Here is a 20,243-nt window from a genome sequence, read left to right as displayed (position 1 = left end):
AAATATTTGTGCATTCTCTTTGCCAATTTTCAGTCAAAACCACTCGGAATTGAAATGTTGTGTGGTTCAAATCTTGACTACTAAAGAGTTGATGCATTCAGTGAAACGACTGCTGAACAGCTGTGTGATAACCAGAGAGAGGATGGCAGAGCCTGCTGCATTTTAGGATAACCAAAGACATGTAGATGTGGCACTTAGGGACATGGTTTAGTGGCAGTGTTAGGTTTGTGGTTGGACTTGATGATCTCAGAGGTCTTTTCCAACCAAAATGATTCTACAACTGTAACACCACAGCAGAGAGCCTCATCTCCTTGAATGTGCGCTTCCAAAGCTGCTGTTGTTTTCCAGCAGCTCTGGGTATTAGCTAAGGACACTGATTAGACATCATCTCAAGGCAGCCTGAGCTCCTGGGCTGTGCATTTGCCTTGGTGGACTCTCAGGAAAAGTGAGACAAGCCCATGAGCAAAAGAAAAACCTCCTCCCAGGCCTGAGTAAAAGCCCCAACCTCCTTCTAATGCCTGGGAGTATGTGCCCACGACCCAGGAATGTGCCTGTGGAGGGACTGTGCTCCTGTGGCTCCAGGGCATGAGAGATGCTCTGAAAGACCGTAACATGTAAGCCAAAACACTGACCTGTTTCACAGAGGCTTTCAATTCAATCAAGCAGGGCCTTGCCAACGCAGGCCCAACTCAACTTCTCCTGAGCAATGAGTGAACCTTTCAGCCTCCTGCTCCTCTTGCTTTAAATACTGCTGAGGAGGTTTTGCAAGGGTTTCAGAAGTCATTTGGACTGATTCATTTGGCTTTGAGATGTTTACAAGATGCTGGCTGTTTGGAAAGTGCTGTTATTTGTTTTCTAAAGATCTGCCTCCTCTAGCACCAAGCAGTTTAAATCACCAGTGATGGCTGAAGCATAGTTTAGCACCAGTATCAAGGCCTGAAATTATCAACTCTGGCAAAGACTGTGAGCACTTGGCTTAATGAAATAACCTGATTGGCTCAGCTCAGTCAGGACGTGCTATTTCTTCCAGAAAAAAAAAAAAAAAACCCAAAACAAATAATGTGCTTCAGCTTCCCTTTTCATCATACACAGGTGATTACACTGCAGAGCAGTTGTGGCCAGTGGAAAGAGAGTCACAGACAATGTCTCTCTGATGCTTAGACCACGATGGCTATAACAGTGTTAAATGTTAACAATGTTAAAACAAGTCTTTGATGTTTCTGTTAAATAATGATTGAGTGTGGTTTGTTGGTAACGGATTTTTCACATTTTTTGGGTGCAAGAACTGGGAATGTGTTTATTTAACCTGTCCTTGTCATGAGGGGAGAGCTTGCATTTCCCCAGGCATATCACTCGTACGTTTAGATAAAAAAAGATTTAAAGCCACCATTTTTTAGGAAATCTTTTAGTGGTGCCATAAAGCTGAGCAGGATCCATGCTTGGTACTGGCAGGCAGAGCCCTGTTAACTGGAGCAATCCTGATTCACCCCTGCTGAAGAGCCCATCAGGTGACCAGGCTGTTGCTATATTCAGAACTCATTTGGACACTTTTGAATTTTATGCTTTCAAAAATAAGACTATAAAGCAATTAGAAACAAATAACAGAAGGAGAGAGCACTTCACCAAAGACAGCCAAAGATTATAGCAGGGCATAATTAATACAGGGCTGGCAGCAGTGAAAATGGGCTGTAACAACTGTGCTGTCCCCAGGAGAATGGCTGCTGGCTGAGCTGCAGATGTCAAGCACTCAAATGGCCAAGAAGCTCCTTTTGCCACCCAGCACAGTCTGGCCTGAGAATGCCCAGCTGTGGGACAGAAGGAAATAAAAGCATCCTTCAGAGCTGGGAGGATATGCATGTTCCTGCCAGTCCTTCACTGTGTGTCAGCCAGAGGATTTATTCAACTGAAAACATGCTCCCACAACAAAAGAGAAAGGGAAATAGTGTAACCAGAAAGGCAGGTGCTTTTTTAGGGAAAAATCCAAGAATTTCCTAAGAAGAGGACTGGGTTAAAAATAACAGGGAGTCTGCTGTTCCAGAGAAAGAATGAGTGGGCTTAAAGATAGGAGAGGTTGCACAGGAAAGGAATTATCTACTTCTTGAGTGTTACTCATTTTAATTTGCCTTGTTATAGTGTCTGGAAGCACTAGGTGGAAATCAGGGCCTCATTGTGCTGGGAATTGAGCACAAACATAATGATTAAATGTTGCCAGTTCTGCAGAGATTGAAATATAATTCCTCATCTCTGCAGAATCACTAACTAGCATAATTATTGCCAAACAAGTTTTTTGTAATTGCTCTTCTGGAATATCTGTGCTACTTGAATTTTTTCAAAATAACCCTGCCTGAGGGAGTGAAAAGATATATCTGTACAAGATCCAACCTAGTAGCCTTTACAGATAACAAAAGCTGGTCAGAAGCAGAAAACTCTCACTACATTTAAATCCGTGTTCAAAAATTATTTGCTTGAATCTTGGTTTCTGTTTCTATCAAATGGGAATATTCACACTGCACTCATTGTTTGCTTTTGTCATCTAACACCCATGATCAAGGTAAGAGTCCTCTGTTAGACATTTGGAGTACTGACACCATCATACACAAGGGCTTGTTACTGCTAATTGTAAAAATTAGGGATTAGCTGGATAACATACATCCTTTTTTGTGTGTTTTCTAGGATAGTGTTTAAATTGCTGAAAGTTAATCTTCTATTAGTATTTTTCTATTAGTTAATAACTGTGTAAAAACTATAATGCAATCAAACAAGGGGTTAAAAAAAAATCCACAAACAACCCAACCCTCAAGTGGCCACAGCATGAATGGGAAGCAACACAGCACACTGTCATTGAAGGGGTCTTGACACAAGGACCAAATCCCTTGGGATTCTTTAACACTTCATCTTGCCCATCAGAGGTCAGAGAGCAGCAGGACACACTGGCTACATCGTTAACTGCTTGAAATGCAGTTGTTTTCTGGCCACATCACAAAGAAAATATTCTAAGAACAGTAAATTCTCCCCTGCTCCTCAGAGCAAGATCAGATCAAACCAAGAGGACTGGAGTATGATCCTGCTGGTCACCCCCACTTTCCCACTGGGACTTGCAACACCAGGTGTCTTAACCTGTCAGCATTTCCATTTGTGAGGCTCTAGCTTTTAACTGTTGTGTCCTATCCTGCATTCAGTCACTCTGTGTGGGTTTTGACAAGCTGGAAGGCACTGGGAGAGGGCTGGGAGATGCTGCAATGCTGAAGCAGAGCGTCTGTGCCAAGGAAGGCTCCTTATGGGGCTGAACAGAGCAGCCCTTCCTCCCTGGTCTCCAATCCCTGAGCTCCAGCCTCTCTGGCAAAAGAAGGCCTGAAACAAGTGCCATGGGCTTTCCCTGCCTTTTCATACACCACAGGGGACAAATGTATGTTAAAATCCAACACTTGCCCAGTTTTCTCCAGCCAGCCATCGCTCTGTTTGCCACCCACCTGGGAGCCACAGAGCCTGGGGCCCCTGGCTTTGAGGAGGAGCTTGTTTAGGGGAAAGAATTAAAATTGCAATATCTCATTCTGCTGGTTTCAGAAATGATGAATGAAAAGAAAAAAAAAAAAAATCCCTAAAGATTGTGCATTTAAAGAAAACAAGTTAAAGAGACGAAAATAAAATATTGCATGATTTTTAAGGCAGCCTCGTGACTTTTAGGGATCCCAGCTCAGAAGTTTAGAACAGCAACTAGAGGGGATAATTTACAAGTAGCATTTTTCCTGATTTCATATTCTGCCTTTTAATTCTTCCTACGAAAGAGTAGGGACTTTGCATTACAAGCAGCTTGAAAGACTAGATTAGATTGAAAGCAAGCAGAAACATCCCACAGCTCTACCTGCAGCCTTGCGTTTGTTATTTTAAGTTTTGACCGCAGATTAACCCGGTGTGAAAGGTCTCCTGAACACTCTCACTTCACTATCTCTGGAACTGTATTTTCCCCAGCCTCTGTGAAATGGTCTCGCAGTCCCCTCTGCTGGTAGCAGCTTGCTGGGGAGCTGCACCCTGGCACCGCATGGGACCTGCTTGGGTCTCCATGGATGCTGCAGGAGAACCCCCAGGGAATGGGGATCCCCCAGTCCCCACTGAACAGGCACCGAGTGCTGCAGAGACAAGGAAGCTTTCCCTTACCTTCTCTGCCTCCTCGGTACAAGCATCTGGCACCTCTGACACATGAAAGGGTGAAAAATTAACCATGGATAACCTTTCAAAAATCCACCCTGCCTGTGAAAGCTGAGGCATCCTGCTGAGAGCAAATGATCTCCCTCTGGGGAATGTATGGCTTGAAGGTGTGGCTTGAAATATTTGTTTAGTTTATGACCAGGTATCACCTGCATCTGTTTATAGCACACATTCTTGTGTCCCTGAGAGTCTGGAGCAGTGCTCCTGCAGCCTCTGGCAGCATTACAGCCCTATAGCTTCTCCACTGACTTTTCCATGGCTGTTGGGATCCACTTTCAAAGCAACCAAAGTGCAGTTTTCCCCAGGGAGGTAAAAAAGACATTCAGAGAGGGACTATGCAGAAAGTCAGGGTTGATGTATCCTGGAGAATGGACCAGGGCCAACAGCATAGGGCAGGGTCTGCTCATGGGGGTGTGGGGCTTGAGTACAGTCCGTGATGTGCAGCTGCACGTGATGAGTAGTGTAAATCTTCTAGCACAGAGGGGAAGTTTAGTTCCTGGATGCAAAGAGCTGGTTTGTGAGGCTGCTGCTGAGAAGGTTTTTCTGAGCAGCCATCACTGACTGGTGTGGGTAGTGGAGGCAGAGCTGGCACAGGACAGTGGATTGCCATAGCCGGCAGTGCGCCAGTGCTCCCTGCCAGCCAGCCTGCCTGAGGAGGAAACCCAAGTGACAACTCTGATAACAGCCCCTGCTTGTGGCAGGAGGCCCAGGGGCCCTGCATGGGAGGGCAGTTTCTGAAGGAATCATCACTGATGGGATTACTCTATATGCATAAACCCTTCAGAAACCACTGCAAACACCGTGCCCTGGGGCAATCATAGGCACGACAAAGGGATGTAGTAGAAAAACTAAAGGTTTATATTTTATTAATAAAATACATCCTTACAAAATAACCATTTTTCTCCCAGGCAGAGGGGCTGGGCATGGTTCCTGCCAGATCTCCTTCCCTCCCCTTCTGAATTTGGAACTGTCCAATGGTGTTTCTGGGGCAGAAGAGGCAGCTGTGCTCTCCCCAGGGTCTTCAGGCACAAGTGACTTGGCATGGCCGTGGCACACCAGGCAGGGTGCAGTGCCAGCCCTTCTGAAGGGCCTGCAAAGGCAGCAGAACCTGTGCCCTCCAGCAGGGCTGGCAGAGGGCCCCAAGATCCTTTAGTCTGACCCATCCACAGCATCATGGCATGTCCCACTAGAGCCCCTTCCCTGGCTGCAGGGCACTGCCTTCCCAGGAGCTGGTGCTGGATCCTGCTTCTGCTGGTCTTGGGGCTGGCCCAGGGAGGTGGTGGAATGGCAACCGAGTTTTAAGAGAAGAGGAGGAGGAAGAGGGGTGTAGGTTTGTCAGTCAGTGTGGATTCTGCTGAGAGAGAGGTGCACAGTGATTTCTGGTGTCTTGAAGAAGTGCCCTTCTTCAAGAGATGCTGCCATCGAAGATGCGATGTCAGTCCCACATCCCACATCTGCTGCTGCCCCATACAATTGCTTATGCTGGGAAGTGCTGACCCCACATTAGGCACCGCAGCCCACATCTCATATCTCCTCCAAGCCTCCCTGGAGCCCTGCTGCCTTCCCTGAACCCTTCCTGCCTGCCCACAGGCCTTGGAATAACCTCAAGACCTATAGCCCCTATAGCTCTCATCCCTGCCAGATGTATGCTAGCAGGGCTAGGGAAACACCACTCACCTCTCACTGTGTGTTGTCTGGTTCCTTTGCCTTCTTATGTGACTTCGACTGGGGGTTAAATGAGAGAAAACAAGGATTCTTTTACAGACCTGCTCCTTTCTAATGCTAAGGAAAGTGTGATTGGGCAACAACCCCTAACCCCCAGTGTATATTTTCAGACGAATTTGAGGGGAACTGTTTTTGTGTCCTTTTAAAGGCTATGAAACATTCCACGGTCATGGAGATGTTCTCAAAGAGCAGAAAAAAAGACATTTTCTAGTTTGCTAAAGCACAGATCTGCCCCTGCTTTGCTTAAAGCAATGGAAGTGTTACCAGATATTGGAATATCTGGGGTTAAAGGGAGAGAATAAAGTTATTAACAATGAGTCACACAACATCTCAGTAATTTTGGAGAGAAGATTCATGGATCCCAGTCTCCAACAGTCCCAAGGGCTCAGGAAGGCGCCTGGTTGCCCCTGAGTGTGGATGTTTGTGTTACAGCATCATTACTCATGCACACATCCACACACACCCCCGCAAGAGCCTCTGCAGGGCAGGCACTCACTGTTACTTACAGGCTCCTGTTCTGCATATTTGAATTTCTTCTGCTTGTAATAGTCTCGTCCGTGGAGAAAATGCAGCAGGAGCAGGTCACAGAGGACAGAGGCCTTAAATCAAAGTGCAGTTAGGTTTGGAGTTACCCTGAAGCTCACCTGGACCACAACATGGCAGTTGCTGAAATCTCCAAACATTTGGATAGAAGTTTAGGATTTAACTTCTTTTAGTTAAATCATTTAGGATAGAAGTGAAGTGTGCTGTGTTCAATAGTGGGTGATTTAAATCAACACAAATGAAGGGTTTCCACTTTAGGTAAGTGCAGAGCACAATGCCCTTTGAGCTGTGCCCAAGTCTGTAATGACCATAACCAAATCAAACGCTGGGTTTCTATCCTGCATGAAATACTGCCAGTCACATGCAGACCCTCCCTTAGTGCCAGCTCTAACTTGAAACTACCAAGACCTTCCAAGAGAGCCAGCCTTCACTTCATTAGCAGGGCAGAATTCACATCAGCCAGGGACTAGCAGGAATCTATTTCCCTGACCTAAAGAGGCAATAGAGCATCTCCTTTCCCCCTTTTGCCCATCCTCTAATTCCCTGAGCAGCAACCAGTATTTCACTGCAGCTCAAGGACACTTCCCACGGATGTCACAGGCAAGAAGAATAATTTGAGAGTCCCCATATAGAGTCTGGAAATATCTGAACTTACCACTCCAAAAATACCAATTCCAGAGCCAATTGTGGTCATGGTTGGGATGATGTCAAATTTGCCTGCCTGGATAAAGTCAGAGAAAATAGGTGATAAGTTACAGTCAGCCCAGGGGAAAAAAATAGGGTGCTCTAGCTGTAGGTGGGGCTCGGCAAAAATGCCTTGCAGCAACTCAAACCACAACCACAGCACACAGAGAAACAGGAGCTGGGAAAGATCTGGTCAAACAGAAAAATACTGTAGGTTGGTTTCAGGCTGAAATAAATTGAACTTACTTTTCTTCCTGTATTTTTAATATAAAAAACCCAACCAAAACCAAGCAACCAAACAAAAGTATACACTTGGAATATTCTCAGTGGAAACACAATAAGGAAAGCCTTCTCTCCCAGGAGGAAGAAAAAGACAAAATAGAAAAATGCAAATGTTCAGCTTTTGGAAATATCAATAAAAGGTTTTGAGTTTCCAAAGATCCCCCCACTCCCATCATGAAGTTTTTTAGACAAAACCACTGATCCAGCTGCAGCTAAAAGGTGTGACATATAGAACAGGTTTTCCTCCTCACTTCCCTTGCCCAGTATTTCCCAAGGGTTCCTGTGAGTGGGCCAGCACCCAAGGGAAGCATTCACACTGGTTTTCCTGTGAAAAAACAGTTCTTTCTCCCACAGGACCCTGGTGCTGTGTTACAGAGCTGCTGCCTTCCCAAGGATATGGCACTGCTGTCCCAGAGATCCAGAGGATGCACCCTTACCTTGCCATTCACCAAAATGTCGAGCCGGATCCCAAACACCTTGTAGAGTGTCCTCTTTTCCATCCCATCTTCTTTGTAGTATTTGGCATATCTGTGCAATTGGATGGCAAGTGTTAATGGTCTGCCAGGTGTCTAACAGCCCCTGCAACCCTACAGTCAGGATCTTGGACAAAGATCTGGGAATGTGCTATCATAGACCTGCTCCTGACCTTCTCCTTGAACCCCCTGAAGGAGCTGGCCTGTTGGCACCTCTCCTCTCTGAGCCTCAGTTTTCCTGCCTGCAGGTTGGAGTTCCAGCTCCTGCTCATGCTGCTTGATCTGATGTCCCCAAGCTCTGTGTGCAGCAGATCTTGGTGAAGCACTAGTGACAGCGTCACACAGAGCAGAGGATAGAAATTATGAGAACACATGAGATGATCCTACACCATCTCCAGGCTTTCAAGGGGCTTCCCAAAAGCTCAACCAAGAAGGAGAGTCTGCAAGGGAGAGGAGATGGAAAGGAAATGGGGCAGTTTTGAAGCTAAGGGTATATTATCACTTTTCTCATGCCATTTTAAAGAGCACTGGTACTGCTGTCTGGCATGCAAAGGTAGTGAGTATTTTGAAGGACAGTATCTGGCATTCTACCATCCCTTGAGTGGGAACCTGATAGCTGTCACCTCTGAATTATGCTTGGAGAATTAACAGGTATTTCCTTACCTGAAGTTGAACCCTGGTGAAACATTACTGTCGTCATTGTAAAGGCCGTGGAACTGGTAAATGGGTTTGCAGTACCGCAGGGGCCAGTCGAGGTCACAGTTCCAGTCTATGGTGATGCCCACCACTCCACCCTGCAGCCAAAAGGGGAGTCATGAGGTTGCCCCTCCTTGGACCTGGCCCACACAGAGAAATGCATTCCCTCCTCATACATGTCCTGTCTCAATGCCATGAGGTGTCCTGGCTCTCCAGATGCATGGACCCTACTGCTGCCTCAGCCTTCCTGGGCAGCCTTGGCTTTGTGGTCTGTACATAAACGCTTGCAGAGGCTCTTGTTTCTGCCCTGAGTGCTGGATTCACAAATAAATTCATGCCCTCTTGTTCCTGATCAGAACCTGTGCCCAAGACATGGTCCTGAGAAACAGTGCTCACCACAGATCCCTTCTGGGTCTCATGGGACAGCCTTCCCTTGCCTGATTATGCCCAAGAGATCATTCAGGAAATGGAGAAGTCCCTCCTCCCTTCTGAGTTCACTCCAGGTTGTAAATAGCTGTGCCCCAGAGGCTTGTATTTCTGCACCTTTAATATATAGAATCTTGAAATGGTTTGGGTTGGAAGAGACCATAAAGACCATCTTGTTTGAACCCTGCCACAAAGCATGGACACCTTTCACTAGACCAGTTTTCTCCAGGTCCTGTCCAGCCTGGCCAGGAATGGGACAGCTGTTCTCTGGGCCATCTGATCCAATGCATGCAATATACGTTCATATATGCAAGTCTCTGATTTTATTCAATGTCTGGCAAAGTTATCACAAGGTTTTGCAGTGCAGAGATAGAAGGTACACCCACACACCAGCCTGAAGAGTGTTTGGCAAAGCTGCATTTTGGAGCCTGGGGAAAGGGTGCAGTTAGCACTGTGCAATGACCAATATTTGACCATCCAGCTGGGATTTCCAAGCTCAGTCAGATGGGATTTGGCCACACAGATCCAGTTATTCACTGCTCAAATTAAAACAAGCTGAACCCTGGGATTTACTGCCAGTGGGTCAAATCTTCTCAAGAGTCTCCAAGAAAAACGTAAATATTAGGCCATGTCCAAGGAGATTCATAATCTTTATGAGATAACTCTGACACTTTTGTTTTCTCAAAAATTCTTGAGAAAGCAGAAAATCCTCACAGCAGCTGGGGATGATTGCACTGCCAGTGTCCCTTTCCCATCAACAGCAAGGAACATAATTTGAAACTGGAGTACCTTAACAGCCAGGAAGGTAAAATTCTGACCCGACTCCTTCACTATGTATCCCAGTTCAAACACAGGACATAAGGAATCAGTGCCTTTGTGATAGGTGCATTTCTTCAGGTACTGCTTGGTAACGCTCTCAACCAAGTTGCGCCTGTGAATGAGGAGAGAGAAAGATTCTCAGTAACACAATAATAATTTGAGCGGGAAACAACCTCTGTAAGTCCCTTGCCCAGTCCATGCTGCTCTCCCATTCACATGCTAGCTTGTCCATCCAAGCACCAACAATTCTTATCTGGGACACCTCATGGATAGTGAGTGTATCCCACACCTTTTACATTTAGCTGCAGTTTGCTATTTCCTACAGTAAGGGTTAAAAGGAAAGGGCAACTTCTTGCCTTCCATCCCACTCTACTCTTTTGCCTGAAAACATTCTGTCTGTGAAGCCTTTGCCTTGCTCAACCTGATCCCATCGCTGATGTTTAGCTGCTGTCAGCAGTGACCAAAGGCAGGAAGTTTCCCCACAGCCCAGCTGGGTTTGGCACAGCCCTTACCACAGCAGCCAGCCCAGCCACCCTCACCACCAGGAACTGCTGTCTCTCTGTGTCCTCTTCAGCCTGGCCTCGCTCAGGGCACCTCCTCTTGCAGCTGGGGGGGATCCCCTCTCCCAGCCACCTCTTGGGGTATAGTGTGAGGTCAGCCCAGGACTTTGCCAAGCATGCTGGCTGCCAGGACATTTAACCTTGGCTGCAGCATGGGGACAAGATCAGCTTAGAGAGAAGAATCTGCTGTCTTCAGCACAAATAGCTTCTGTTAGTTTGTTCCAAATCAGATAAATGGTCAGTGCCATCACAAATCCTTTTACGAGCGTGCCTTCAGCCAGCAGCATTTCCCCCAGTGCTGCCAGGAAGGAGCCAACCCCACCCTTTGCTGAAACAGTGGGATCTGTGATGTTAATGGGGACTCTGGGGCACCAAGCTTATCCTGGCCATGTGGTATTTTAATTTTGTCTTCAGAGAAGAAAAATGAAGAATCAGAGAAACTATATTTTCATGTACAGCTTGTAAGGGTAACTCAGGAGAGGTTAATTCTAAAAATCTTTCCAGTAACTACAGCTACCAGCTGAGCAGGGACAGATCTGGGAGGGAAATGTTTCAGTTCCTATGAGCTAATATACTATACTATATTACTATATTAATGTAATATACAGTGCAGCAGTTAGAGTAGTCCTGGGATCACTGATGAGGTATGAAATCCTCTATACCAAGCATCCAGTTACACCCATCCAGCTAAACCCATGGTTTCCTCTGAGGGACACAGCTGGAAGAACTGACCAGGAGCCATCCCCAAAACCTCTCCTTACCTAGACACCTTGAACTTGGGGAAGGTGATACTGTTCTTGATGAACAAGGTGAACTTCTCTGCTTCTGACAGGAGGGCAGGGCTGAAAAACACAATTGTACACAAATGTGTCCATCACTTGGCTCTTCAGGCTCTAGAGAAAGCCCCGTTTGGTGGAAATTCACCTAAACAAGCAGACCCAGAAAACTGGTGGTCTCATCCCTTCCCTTTCTGGTCTTTCACAATGCAGGCTGTCCTGGCCACATCCCATGGACCCCAACTTGGTCTGCCCCACACCAAGTTCAGCTGGGGCAGGAGAGAGGGCAAATCATCATTCCTTACCTGGGAACATGATAATCAACTTCAACAGGGCACCAGCCAAAGATCTCACAGGTCTTCACAGTGCTGTTGAAGTGTACACACTTGCCAGTCATGAGCCCTGTGGGAGAAACAGCTGCTCACACCCCTGGATCCTGTGAAATCTCAGCCTCATGCTGGGATGGATGGTATCTGGTTTGGGCTTCAGCTCTGCCAAGGGCATTCATGACACAAAATGCTCAGGGCTTCGGCACCTTTCTAAAACAGGAAATTAATTGTGGCCTCTCAGCTCAGGGCAGTGGTTTCTCTTACTGAGCTGTACAGGGGAGCAGATAGGGATTTTTCTTGTTAAAACATATCTAAGAAAATGCTGAGCTGATAAGAGGACAACAGTTTGGGGGAAATGGCTTAGTCTGGATTAACTTTTTGTTGGCTGAATTGTTTGCAGCTCAGGTATCTTTTGAAACAGCAGAGCTGGACCAGCCCAGGTGGGAACTTCAACCAGCATGTTAGAGGCTTTTCCTAAACCCTGTCCAAAGCAGGTCCCCCAGCCAGGTGACACCCAGCCAGGCAGCTTTTCCCAGCATGGTCTCACCAGAAACACCAGGGCAAACACCCTGGGGCTATGTGCCATACCTTGTCCCTGACGGCTGTATTTCCCTTTGCTGCAGTCACTGTCCCGTGTGCACAGCCCGGCATCTGGCAGCTGTTTGGAGAAAGCAGCCACCTCTTAGCATCCCACCCTGCAGCTTCAATCCCTCCCACCCTGCAGCTTCAATCCCTCTGTCCCTCCTGCCTCACCACACTGCATTTTTCTTGAGGGATACACTGCTCAACTGCAGCCAGAGCCTTGTCCATACACTGCTTCCCAATCAAGGCTGTCCAGATAAAGCAGGAAAAAAAAGGGGAGATTCATTCACTCCAGCAGATGCTTTCATTTAAGCCTCAAGTCTGCTTTGCTTGATCATCTCAAAGGGAAGAAAACTTAAATGGATGACACCTGGTTTTCAGAAGAATTAAAGTCTTCACACAGCACACAGAAGTCAGGAACAATAATATGGGGCCAGGCTCTGCCTTTTACTAAACCTCCCAATGTCAGAACAAGTCTTTCCCCAGTGACACCACTACCACCACAATCCCCCTAAACTACAGAAGCTGAGCCCACTGAAGGAAGCCAGTGTGTTTACCTCTGGGCAGGTTCCTTGTTTCTGTCCAGGAGTGACAATGAAGTTGGTCATCACCACAAACGAGTTGTCCCCCTGTGGAGACACAGCCAACAAGCTCACAGCCAGCACAGGGTCTCATCTGTGAGGAGCCTCTCCCTGGATGGGGACCTGCAGTGCCACTAGCCCCAGGGACAGTGGAGGACCTTGCTTGCTGCCTGAGATACTGCTCCAGAGGCACTCTGGAGGAACCTTAATCCTTCTGGAAATAGCCTCAAATGTGCCTCCTCAGCCATAGCGGGTCCCAAATGCTCCCCAGGGAGAACCTGGACAGAGTTTTGTGACAGAAGCAATCTCCTTTCCACCACAGGGACACCCTGTCATGGTCAGCCCCATGGAAAGCCTCTGAGGACCCATCTGAACCCCAGCACATGCAGAAAAGCAGCCACTGGGACAAAAGCAAATCCCTAACCCACCCACCCTGACTCCTTACCTGGGGTGGGAAAACATAGTCCACCACATCCCAGATGTGAGGACCCAGGACACTCTCGTTGGTCAGTGTCAGCCCTTTCAACTTCACTGAGACCGAGCTGACGATGCTGTCCTGAGACTGGTAGCCCTTCTCATAGAGGAACACCCACCTGGACAGGGAAAGGTGGCAGGGTGAGCATGGCTACCAGCACTCCTCCATTGGGGCCCAATTCTCTGCACAGACCTGTGGACTGCGGCTTTTTCTACCAAGTCTTACCTGGGGAATCATTTGCCAAGTTTCTTCCCACTGTACAAGGGACATGCTGCTCAACTTTCCTACCCTTTGTCTGAGGCATGTGGTAGCTGCAGGACCTGGCTTTCATGCCAGAATGGCGTGTTTTGGGGACTGGGACACATTTTGTGGCTGAGGATGTGTGAAAGCAGGCGGAGCACAATAGCCATCGTTCATTTGGGGTTAAAGCCTACGGCAGGTTTGCAGCTTGCTGGTCTTAATGACCTGCCTGGATACTCATTATCTCTGATCCATTGCAGAGGAGATCTCCAAAACTCAGTTCCTCCAAGAGAAACACAGAGCTGAATCTGGATATGGCTCCAGAGCCACTGTTCCCCATCCGGCAAAGGGAATGTGAAGCCATGGCCCTGTGTTCATGAGGGCTGCAGGAACAGGGTTAGGGACACTGCTGTGGCCAGAACAGGGCTCTGCCTCCTTTCCCAGCCCATCAAACAGTCATTAGGGCAGGCTCCTGACACTATTTAACCTACAGCATAAACAAGCTGCCGCTGGATTAACTCAGACTCAGGGAGACTATAAACATGGGCAAGCAACCATTTCGGGTAGTGCTCCCGGCGGCGCGGAGCATTCTCGGCTCTAAAAAAGGAGTGATCTGGATTTTGTCCCCACTGCCACAGGCATTGGTCCTGCTGGCTGTGACAGAGGCAGCAGGCTACACATGGGACAGCCCATGACACCAGCCTGCTGTGTCAGCCTCGCCTCTGACACCTGGCTGATGTACAGAGGGGAAAATGGGGAACCCCAGGTGTTGTCTGGAGGTTTCATGTTTGGTGCTGGACCTCGTAGGGACTTCTCAGAGAGGAAGCTTTTTAGCTTGCAGCCACATCAGCATCCCTGATGTAGGGACTGAGGGCAAGAGGACCTCAGGGATGGCATCTGCTCTAGTGCCTGGAGATAGGAGGAGAAATTCAGCACTGCTGCCACCCCAGGTGGGACACCCAGCTGCAACATCCTCCTCCAAGGCAGAAGACCATACTGGGTTACACTGGTTATAGTGGGTATCTTCCCCAGTGCCCTCGGGGCTGCAAGATAACTGGGCAGCACCAGGCTGTTTTCACACAGAATGTTTCCCTAGATCAGCCTCCAGCACAGACTCTGCTGCTGACCTTATCCCCCTCTGGCAGAGCTGACTATGGACACACAGGGCTGGGCAACCCCACCTTCCCTGTCACAAAGCCAAGATCATGACAATCAAAACCATATCCCATGAGGCTGTAAATGCTGCAGCAAGTCCTGCCCAGGTTGTAAAAGTCCACTGGTGTGGCAGAGGAACCAAGCCCTCTTACCTTGCCAGCTTCATCCTGTGGCTCAGCCCACAACTCCTTGCATGCAAGATTTCAGGAAGCGAAACCCAGAAAGCACATGGCATTGCCTGGCCAGCAGCGATAACCACCTTATCACAGTAATCACAGGAAAAAACTGCTCCCCAGGGGTGACACAGGATCTCACACAGGGTGGCTGGCCCCACTTGTGAGCACTGATGGCACTACCCATGTCCTTCTAGCAGAGTCATGCATTGGCACACATTTCCATGAGCATCCCCTGCCTGCTGTGAAGGGGGGACAAAAGCTGGGAGAATGGTAAATAAATACAAATTTGGCTGCCAGATTTGCTTTCAAAGGACAGAGAATCTCAGGCATTGTGGCTTGGTGAGGGCAGCGAACTGGGGGCAGTGTCGTGGGCAGGGAAATGGGAGTGGTGCTGTGGGAAGGGAACGGGGGACAGTGCTGTCAGCAGCAAGGGGATGCCAGGGGCTGGTGGGGCTGTGGACAGCTGCAGTCACAGGCAGCCCCTTGCTAGAGGAGCCCGATCCAAACAAACCAGGAAAAACTTGGGAATTACAGCAACTTCATGCCAGATTCCTCCTCTGCCATTGGCTGTCACCCCCTGGCTGGTTCTCTTCCTGCTCCCTCCTGGTTGCCTGTCTCAGTTTAGCCAAGTTGCTTTAGCCACGTTTCCTTAGCTGCTCTGCACAACCATCTGTGCCAGTTCCCGATCCACAGGAGCAGCTGGCCCCAGCCACGTTTGGGACTGGAGCCCTGGGACTTCACAGGCTCAGTCCATAGGAAAAACAAAGCTGCTCCCAGTAACACCAGTGCAAAACTCTTTGCCAACAGAGCGTCCTTGAGACCTCGGTTGTAGTTTTGCATGAGGATTATCCTTGGGAGCCAAAGTGCCGATGAAGGGAGTCTGTGTTAAAAGGAGGGATGGGAACTTCTGCTCCCCACAGCAACTTGCTTGCACCGAGGCCTGGGAGTCACTGCCTTTCCTTTGCAGGAGACACTCTGCACCCCAAAAATTCACAGGTTTTCCAATTCATGGCCAGATACCCCCTTTCCTTTCAAACATCCTGCCCTGGGGCCCTTCCCCATGAAAGGATGCTGGTGTCCCTCTAGGGCTGAGCCCACAGCAGCCATGGGGCCACAGCAAAGGCTCACCAACCTCACGTCCCATAGCATCATCCCACACTGAGAGCACAGGGACCAAGAAACTGTAGCAGGAGCAGCAGCCCCGGGGCACCTGAGGACACACATCCTCACCCGGTTCTGATCCTGCCTGCTCCACTCGCTGCCTTTTTTAAGCAGTTGCCCTTGCACCGCGTTGGCTTTTGGAGCTGCCTCCCAGAAGCAAATAAGACCAGGAATTTTGGAGCCAAGCTGCGTCTCGGCTGCAGCATCAGAGCAGTGAACAGGGAGATTTATGGCCCTGTCTTTGGCCGCTTGGGTCTCACAAATCATTGCACTGGCCCCAGATGCCTCTTATTTAATATAAATGAAAATAAAAATAACAACAGATTCTCAGGCCACCGTCCAGCAGCTGGAGCAGGATTTGGATTCTCTTCAGTGAGAAGACGGGGCCCCGGTGTGCGAAGCAGGGCTGGACAGGGATGAGCCTCCAGCCTGCATTTACAGTAGCTTCTGGGGAGGATATGGGGACTAAGTAATCATCTAAAAGAGCCACGGTGGGACACTGGGCTGCACGGGAGCAGCTGCAACCAGAGGGATGTGAAGCCATTAGCAATAACCCCCCCGCACTGGGATATAGGGGATACAGAAGCCTCTCTCCATTGCTTTTTAACCCAGCGGCAAAGCATTAATTTTAGGGAAGGCAGGTGCTGGGGAGCCTTACCCGATGATGTACGCCAGGACGATGAGCTGGATCAGCCGGAAGGTCAGTCCCACCTTCTTGTTCCTCACCAGCACCATCCGAGGGGTGTCATACTCAAAGAGGAAGGAGGACACATTGTCCATGCACTTCTGTCCCATGGCTGCGCCAGGGCTGTGCCGCAGCCTCCCAGATCTTCACTGCGCCGTGGGCTGGGCCGTGCCCGCCGCTGCTCCGGCAGCTGCTCTGTTTGCAGAGGGAAAAAAAGGAAATAAGAATGCTATCGGCGTGGCTCTGTGCACATCTGGGCTGTCGGGTTTCCTCCTCTGCGCAGGGATGAGGCTTCCTCTTCCTATAAGCTCTGGGCTGGGAACAGCGGGTGCCCTACATGGTCTGGGGGTGGGACAGGGTGTGGGAGGGTGCAGGGCCACCCCGCTGCCAAGCCCACATGCCACCAGGACGAAGCCATCTGCCCGTGAGCGACGCTCCCTGGCCCGGCAGGGACCTTCCCTGGGGACAGAGAGGCTGCAGCAGGGCTTGGGATGAGCAGAGACCACGAGCCATGCCTAGGGGCAACAGTGGGATGGAAGAGATTGTGGGGGTCCTGGGAGGGATTTTAGGAGTTAGGATTGGTATCATCTTTCCTGCCAGAGCAGCCACCTCAGGCTGCGTGTCCTGAGCCCATGTCTACTCTGTCTCCCAAAACTGCCACAGAAAAAGGGTCGGGAAAGAGAAGGGGGAGCACCAGAAAGCGCAGCTCAGCGATTCGGAGCTGACCCATAGAGCAGAAGGGCACCCAGCTTGGCCTCCTCCCGTGGTAAGGCCAGACAGCTGGGGCTTGGCTCCTTCCCAGCACTTGCACTGGGCTGGGTTGGGTGCATTTGGAAGCATTTCCAGCATTTCCTGAATGGCCCGGCCGTGAGCAGGGCCAGGCGAGCCGGGGTCACAGCGAGCGATGCTCAGCGAGCTGATGCAGACACTACTTTAAACAAATATCACTGAGAAAGGGACAGGATTTGAAAGCACCAGACTGAAATTTGGGGGCCAACAACTACAATGGGGAGCTTTGAAGGGGTTGGTTCATTGCTGGGAAAAGCACAGAGGCTGTGGATGGGGGGCCCTATGCCCTCAGTGCATCCCCAGCTCCAGGGCAGCTCCAGGGCACAGCCCTACAGGGGTGAGCTTTGTGCTGGGGAGCTCTGAGGCTCAGGAGGGAGCACTGGGGCTGTGTTTCTGGGGATGAAAGAGAGGATGTTTTCCTCAGAAATCCCAGTGCCCAGCTGCTTCAGCACTCCAGGCAGGGACAGGCTCCATGAGCCCCAGTTCATCTGCTGCCTCCCTTGGCCTCAAAGGAGACACTGGCTCTCTGCAGCCACCGAGCCTGGGTTAAAGGCCCTCTTTGCAGGAGGAAATAGTTTTGGAAGCATGGAAAACCTTAACCTGCTGGGATAAATTTTTCCTTTCGGGAATATTCTTTTTAGCATCAACACCTCTCAAGTTCACTTGCCAATTGCTCACTGTCATATTAACCTTCTGACTCAATATATTACAGACCTGACAACTGTGAAGTAAGTGGAACAAATCAATTATTTTTGCTAGCCAATAAGGAAAAATTAGGGGGAAAAGCAGTGGAATAATTTATCTGAATCTTTTGTGCATAGCATGAAGCCTGGGAATCAAAATCAGATGATCCCGCGTTGCAAGTGACGTGATGCGATCCCAATGCCCCAGTCCTCAGCAACATGGAAAGCTGTCAGACAAGGAGCCAAAAGCAAATACAAAATGCTGATGTTAATCATACAGACTGAAGGCTGATACTGCTATTGAGTGGAGCAGACAAACCTTATAAGCTTAGATATCTGTCAGGAGAGAAGCAAATAACTTACTGTATGAAACGAGGCCTTTTAGGGAAGGCTGCTCACCCTTGCCAAGGCCATGGGGATAATGAAAATAGGACAGCTAAATTTAACAGCAAAATGACTTGTAAAAGAGTCACTTCTAACCTCCTCTCTGGTACTTGGAGTCAATAAAATGGTTATAGCATGGGTTTAGCTAAAATACTTTCCATTGGGAGATAATATGCATCTGCCATTTTATAATCTCTTGGAGCCATGTTGCAGCTGGTGAGTAGAGCTGGATCCTGTCTGGAGTCATGTGGAGAGCAGAAGACTCCAGCCTAGAGCACCAACAGAACCCAGATCTTTTCCTGGGCTGATACCAGCAGCCAGCATGAGCACCCACTTGGCCACAGCATCCAAATGTTTGAAAAAACACAGGCTAAACACTTGTGGGCTCACACCTCTCCCACACCCATGCCATCCCTGGGATTGCCACTCCTTAAATTACTTTATCACAGGGAATTTAGTAAGTTTGCACAGGCGTTGCTCACCTCTGTGGCCCTGCAATGGTGCCATGGTGGTGCCAGGTGGTTGCCAACACACCTCCCTGCCTCTGCCAGGTGGTTATCGAGGGACAGTGCCCTGCTTGGGCTGTTCTGTTGTTGGTTGTCCTGCCCACACAGGGCAGTCACTGGCCAGAGCTGATGAGCTCATGGGGCTGTGATGCTTCCAGCTGTGGTGCAGACACTGGGCTGTCCTGGGGGCAGGCTGGGATGACTGTTTGCTGTGATAATAAATGCATTACTGTAACACCCAAATGAAAAGTGAAAATAGAATTAAGAGGTTTTTACCAGCCTGCTGTGTAAGGTGCAGCGTGGGGGGTGTCCCATGACCATGTGCACCGATACCCACACATAGCTGGGACATTGGGGATGGTTTTATCTCGGGTTCCCACAGACACCAACTGGTACAGTGCTGTCAATACACTCACAGCCATCTCCTCTGAAAAACTTTTGTATCTCTTGGCTGCTTCCAAGCAGAGCAGGCAGGAGGTGCTCAGGGTGCTCTGCCTGGAGTGATGAGGTGCAGGAACAGTAGCAGCTTGAGTTCATCTGCAGCAGGTCCTGGGCACTGAGGGTGGGTTTGCCCAGGGCACAGAAAGCGCTGAACTGGACCTGACCTGAGCATCGTGGAAACAAAGGACCAAGTGGGGACAACACAGGAACACAGAGAGTAGAGCTGGAAGTGTTCGAGGCCAGGTTGGATGAGACCTTGAGCAACCTGTTGTCCCTGACCATGGGAGGGGGTTTGAATGAGATGATCTTTAAGGACCCTTCCAACCCAAACCATTCTGTGATTCTATGACTCTAAAACCAGATAGAGATAAGGAAGATGAGCCCATCTAGCTCCACTACCCACAGGAGGGGAAAACAGAAGCAAAAACAGCAAATGAGGGTCTAAAGCCCTCATTTGTGTCATGTTTGTGTCTGAGATTGCAAAGACCTAGGGCCAGATTTCCCACTCTCCTGGGTCAGCTGGCATTGACTGGTCCCCAGTGCCAGCCTTTGGCCTCATCCAGCATCTCCAGCTCCAGCTGGGCCAGATGCCAAGGGCATTAAGGGCTGGTGACCCTCCAGGGGAATCCCTGGAAATGTTGTGCATGGTTAGCACAGGAGCCCATCCATGGCTGAGAAAGGAACTTCTTCCCCCTGCCCATTAAACACATTCAGCCTGTACTTGGAGCTGAGAGAAAAATGAAAAATCTGGTATTTTTAAGGGAGACACTTGGAAATGCAAGTGCATCCTTGCTCTGATCTGAGACAGGAAGTGCTGGAACACAGAGAGGCTTCTGAAAACCTCTGCATGGGGCTCAAGCCCACCC

General features: G+C 49.2%; 1 protein-coding gene across 2 annotated transcripts; it reads right to left on the bottom strand.

The window, feature by feature from the left end:
* Positions 1–5,041: 5,041 nt before the first annotated feature.
* On the bottom strand, positions 5,042–17,235 carry P2RX1 (purinergic receptor P2X 1). Of its 2 annotated transcripts, none has more exons than XM_023939106.2 (13): positions 16,548–17,235; positions 13,128–13,275; positions 12,659–12,730; positions 12,108–12,177; positions 11,496–11,592; positions 11,176–11,256; positions 9,825–9,966; positions 8,577–8,707; positions 7,878–7,968; positions 7,130–7,195; positions 6,438–6,530; positions 5,884–5,931; positions 5,042–5,557 (listed from the first exon to the last, which is right to left on the bottom strand). In XM_023939106.2, the coding sequence occupies exons 1-12, from the start codon at positions 16,682–16,684 to the stop codon at positions 5,887–5,889; spliced, it is 1,173 nt and encodes a 390-aa protein (XP_023794874.1). In that variant the 5' UTR covers positions 16,685–17,235; the 3' UTR covers positions 5,042–5,557; positions 5,884–5,886. The 2 variants fall into 2 exon arrangements, with proteins under 2 accessions (XP_023794874.1, XP_023794875.1); XM_023939107.2 differs by having other exon boundaries at positions 5,042–5,560; positions 16,548–17,226.
* Positions 17,236–20,243: the final 3,008 nt, after the last annotated feature.

Source organism: Cyanistes caeruleus, chromosome 21 (genome assembly GCF_971803275.1).
Source record: "Cyanistes caeruleus chromosome 21, bCyaCae1.hap1.1, whole genome shotgun sequence".
Classification (NCBI taxonomy): Eukaryota; Metazoa; Chordata; class Aves; order Passeriformes; family Paridae; genus Cyanistes; species Cyanistes caeruleus.
This window is presented reverse-complemented; position numbering and strand designations above follow the sequence as displayed.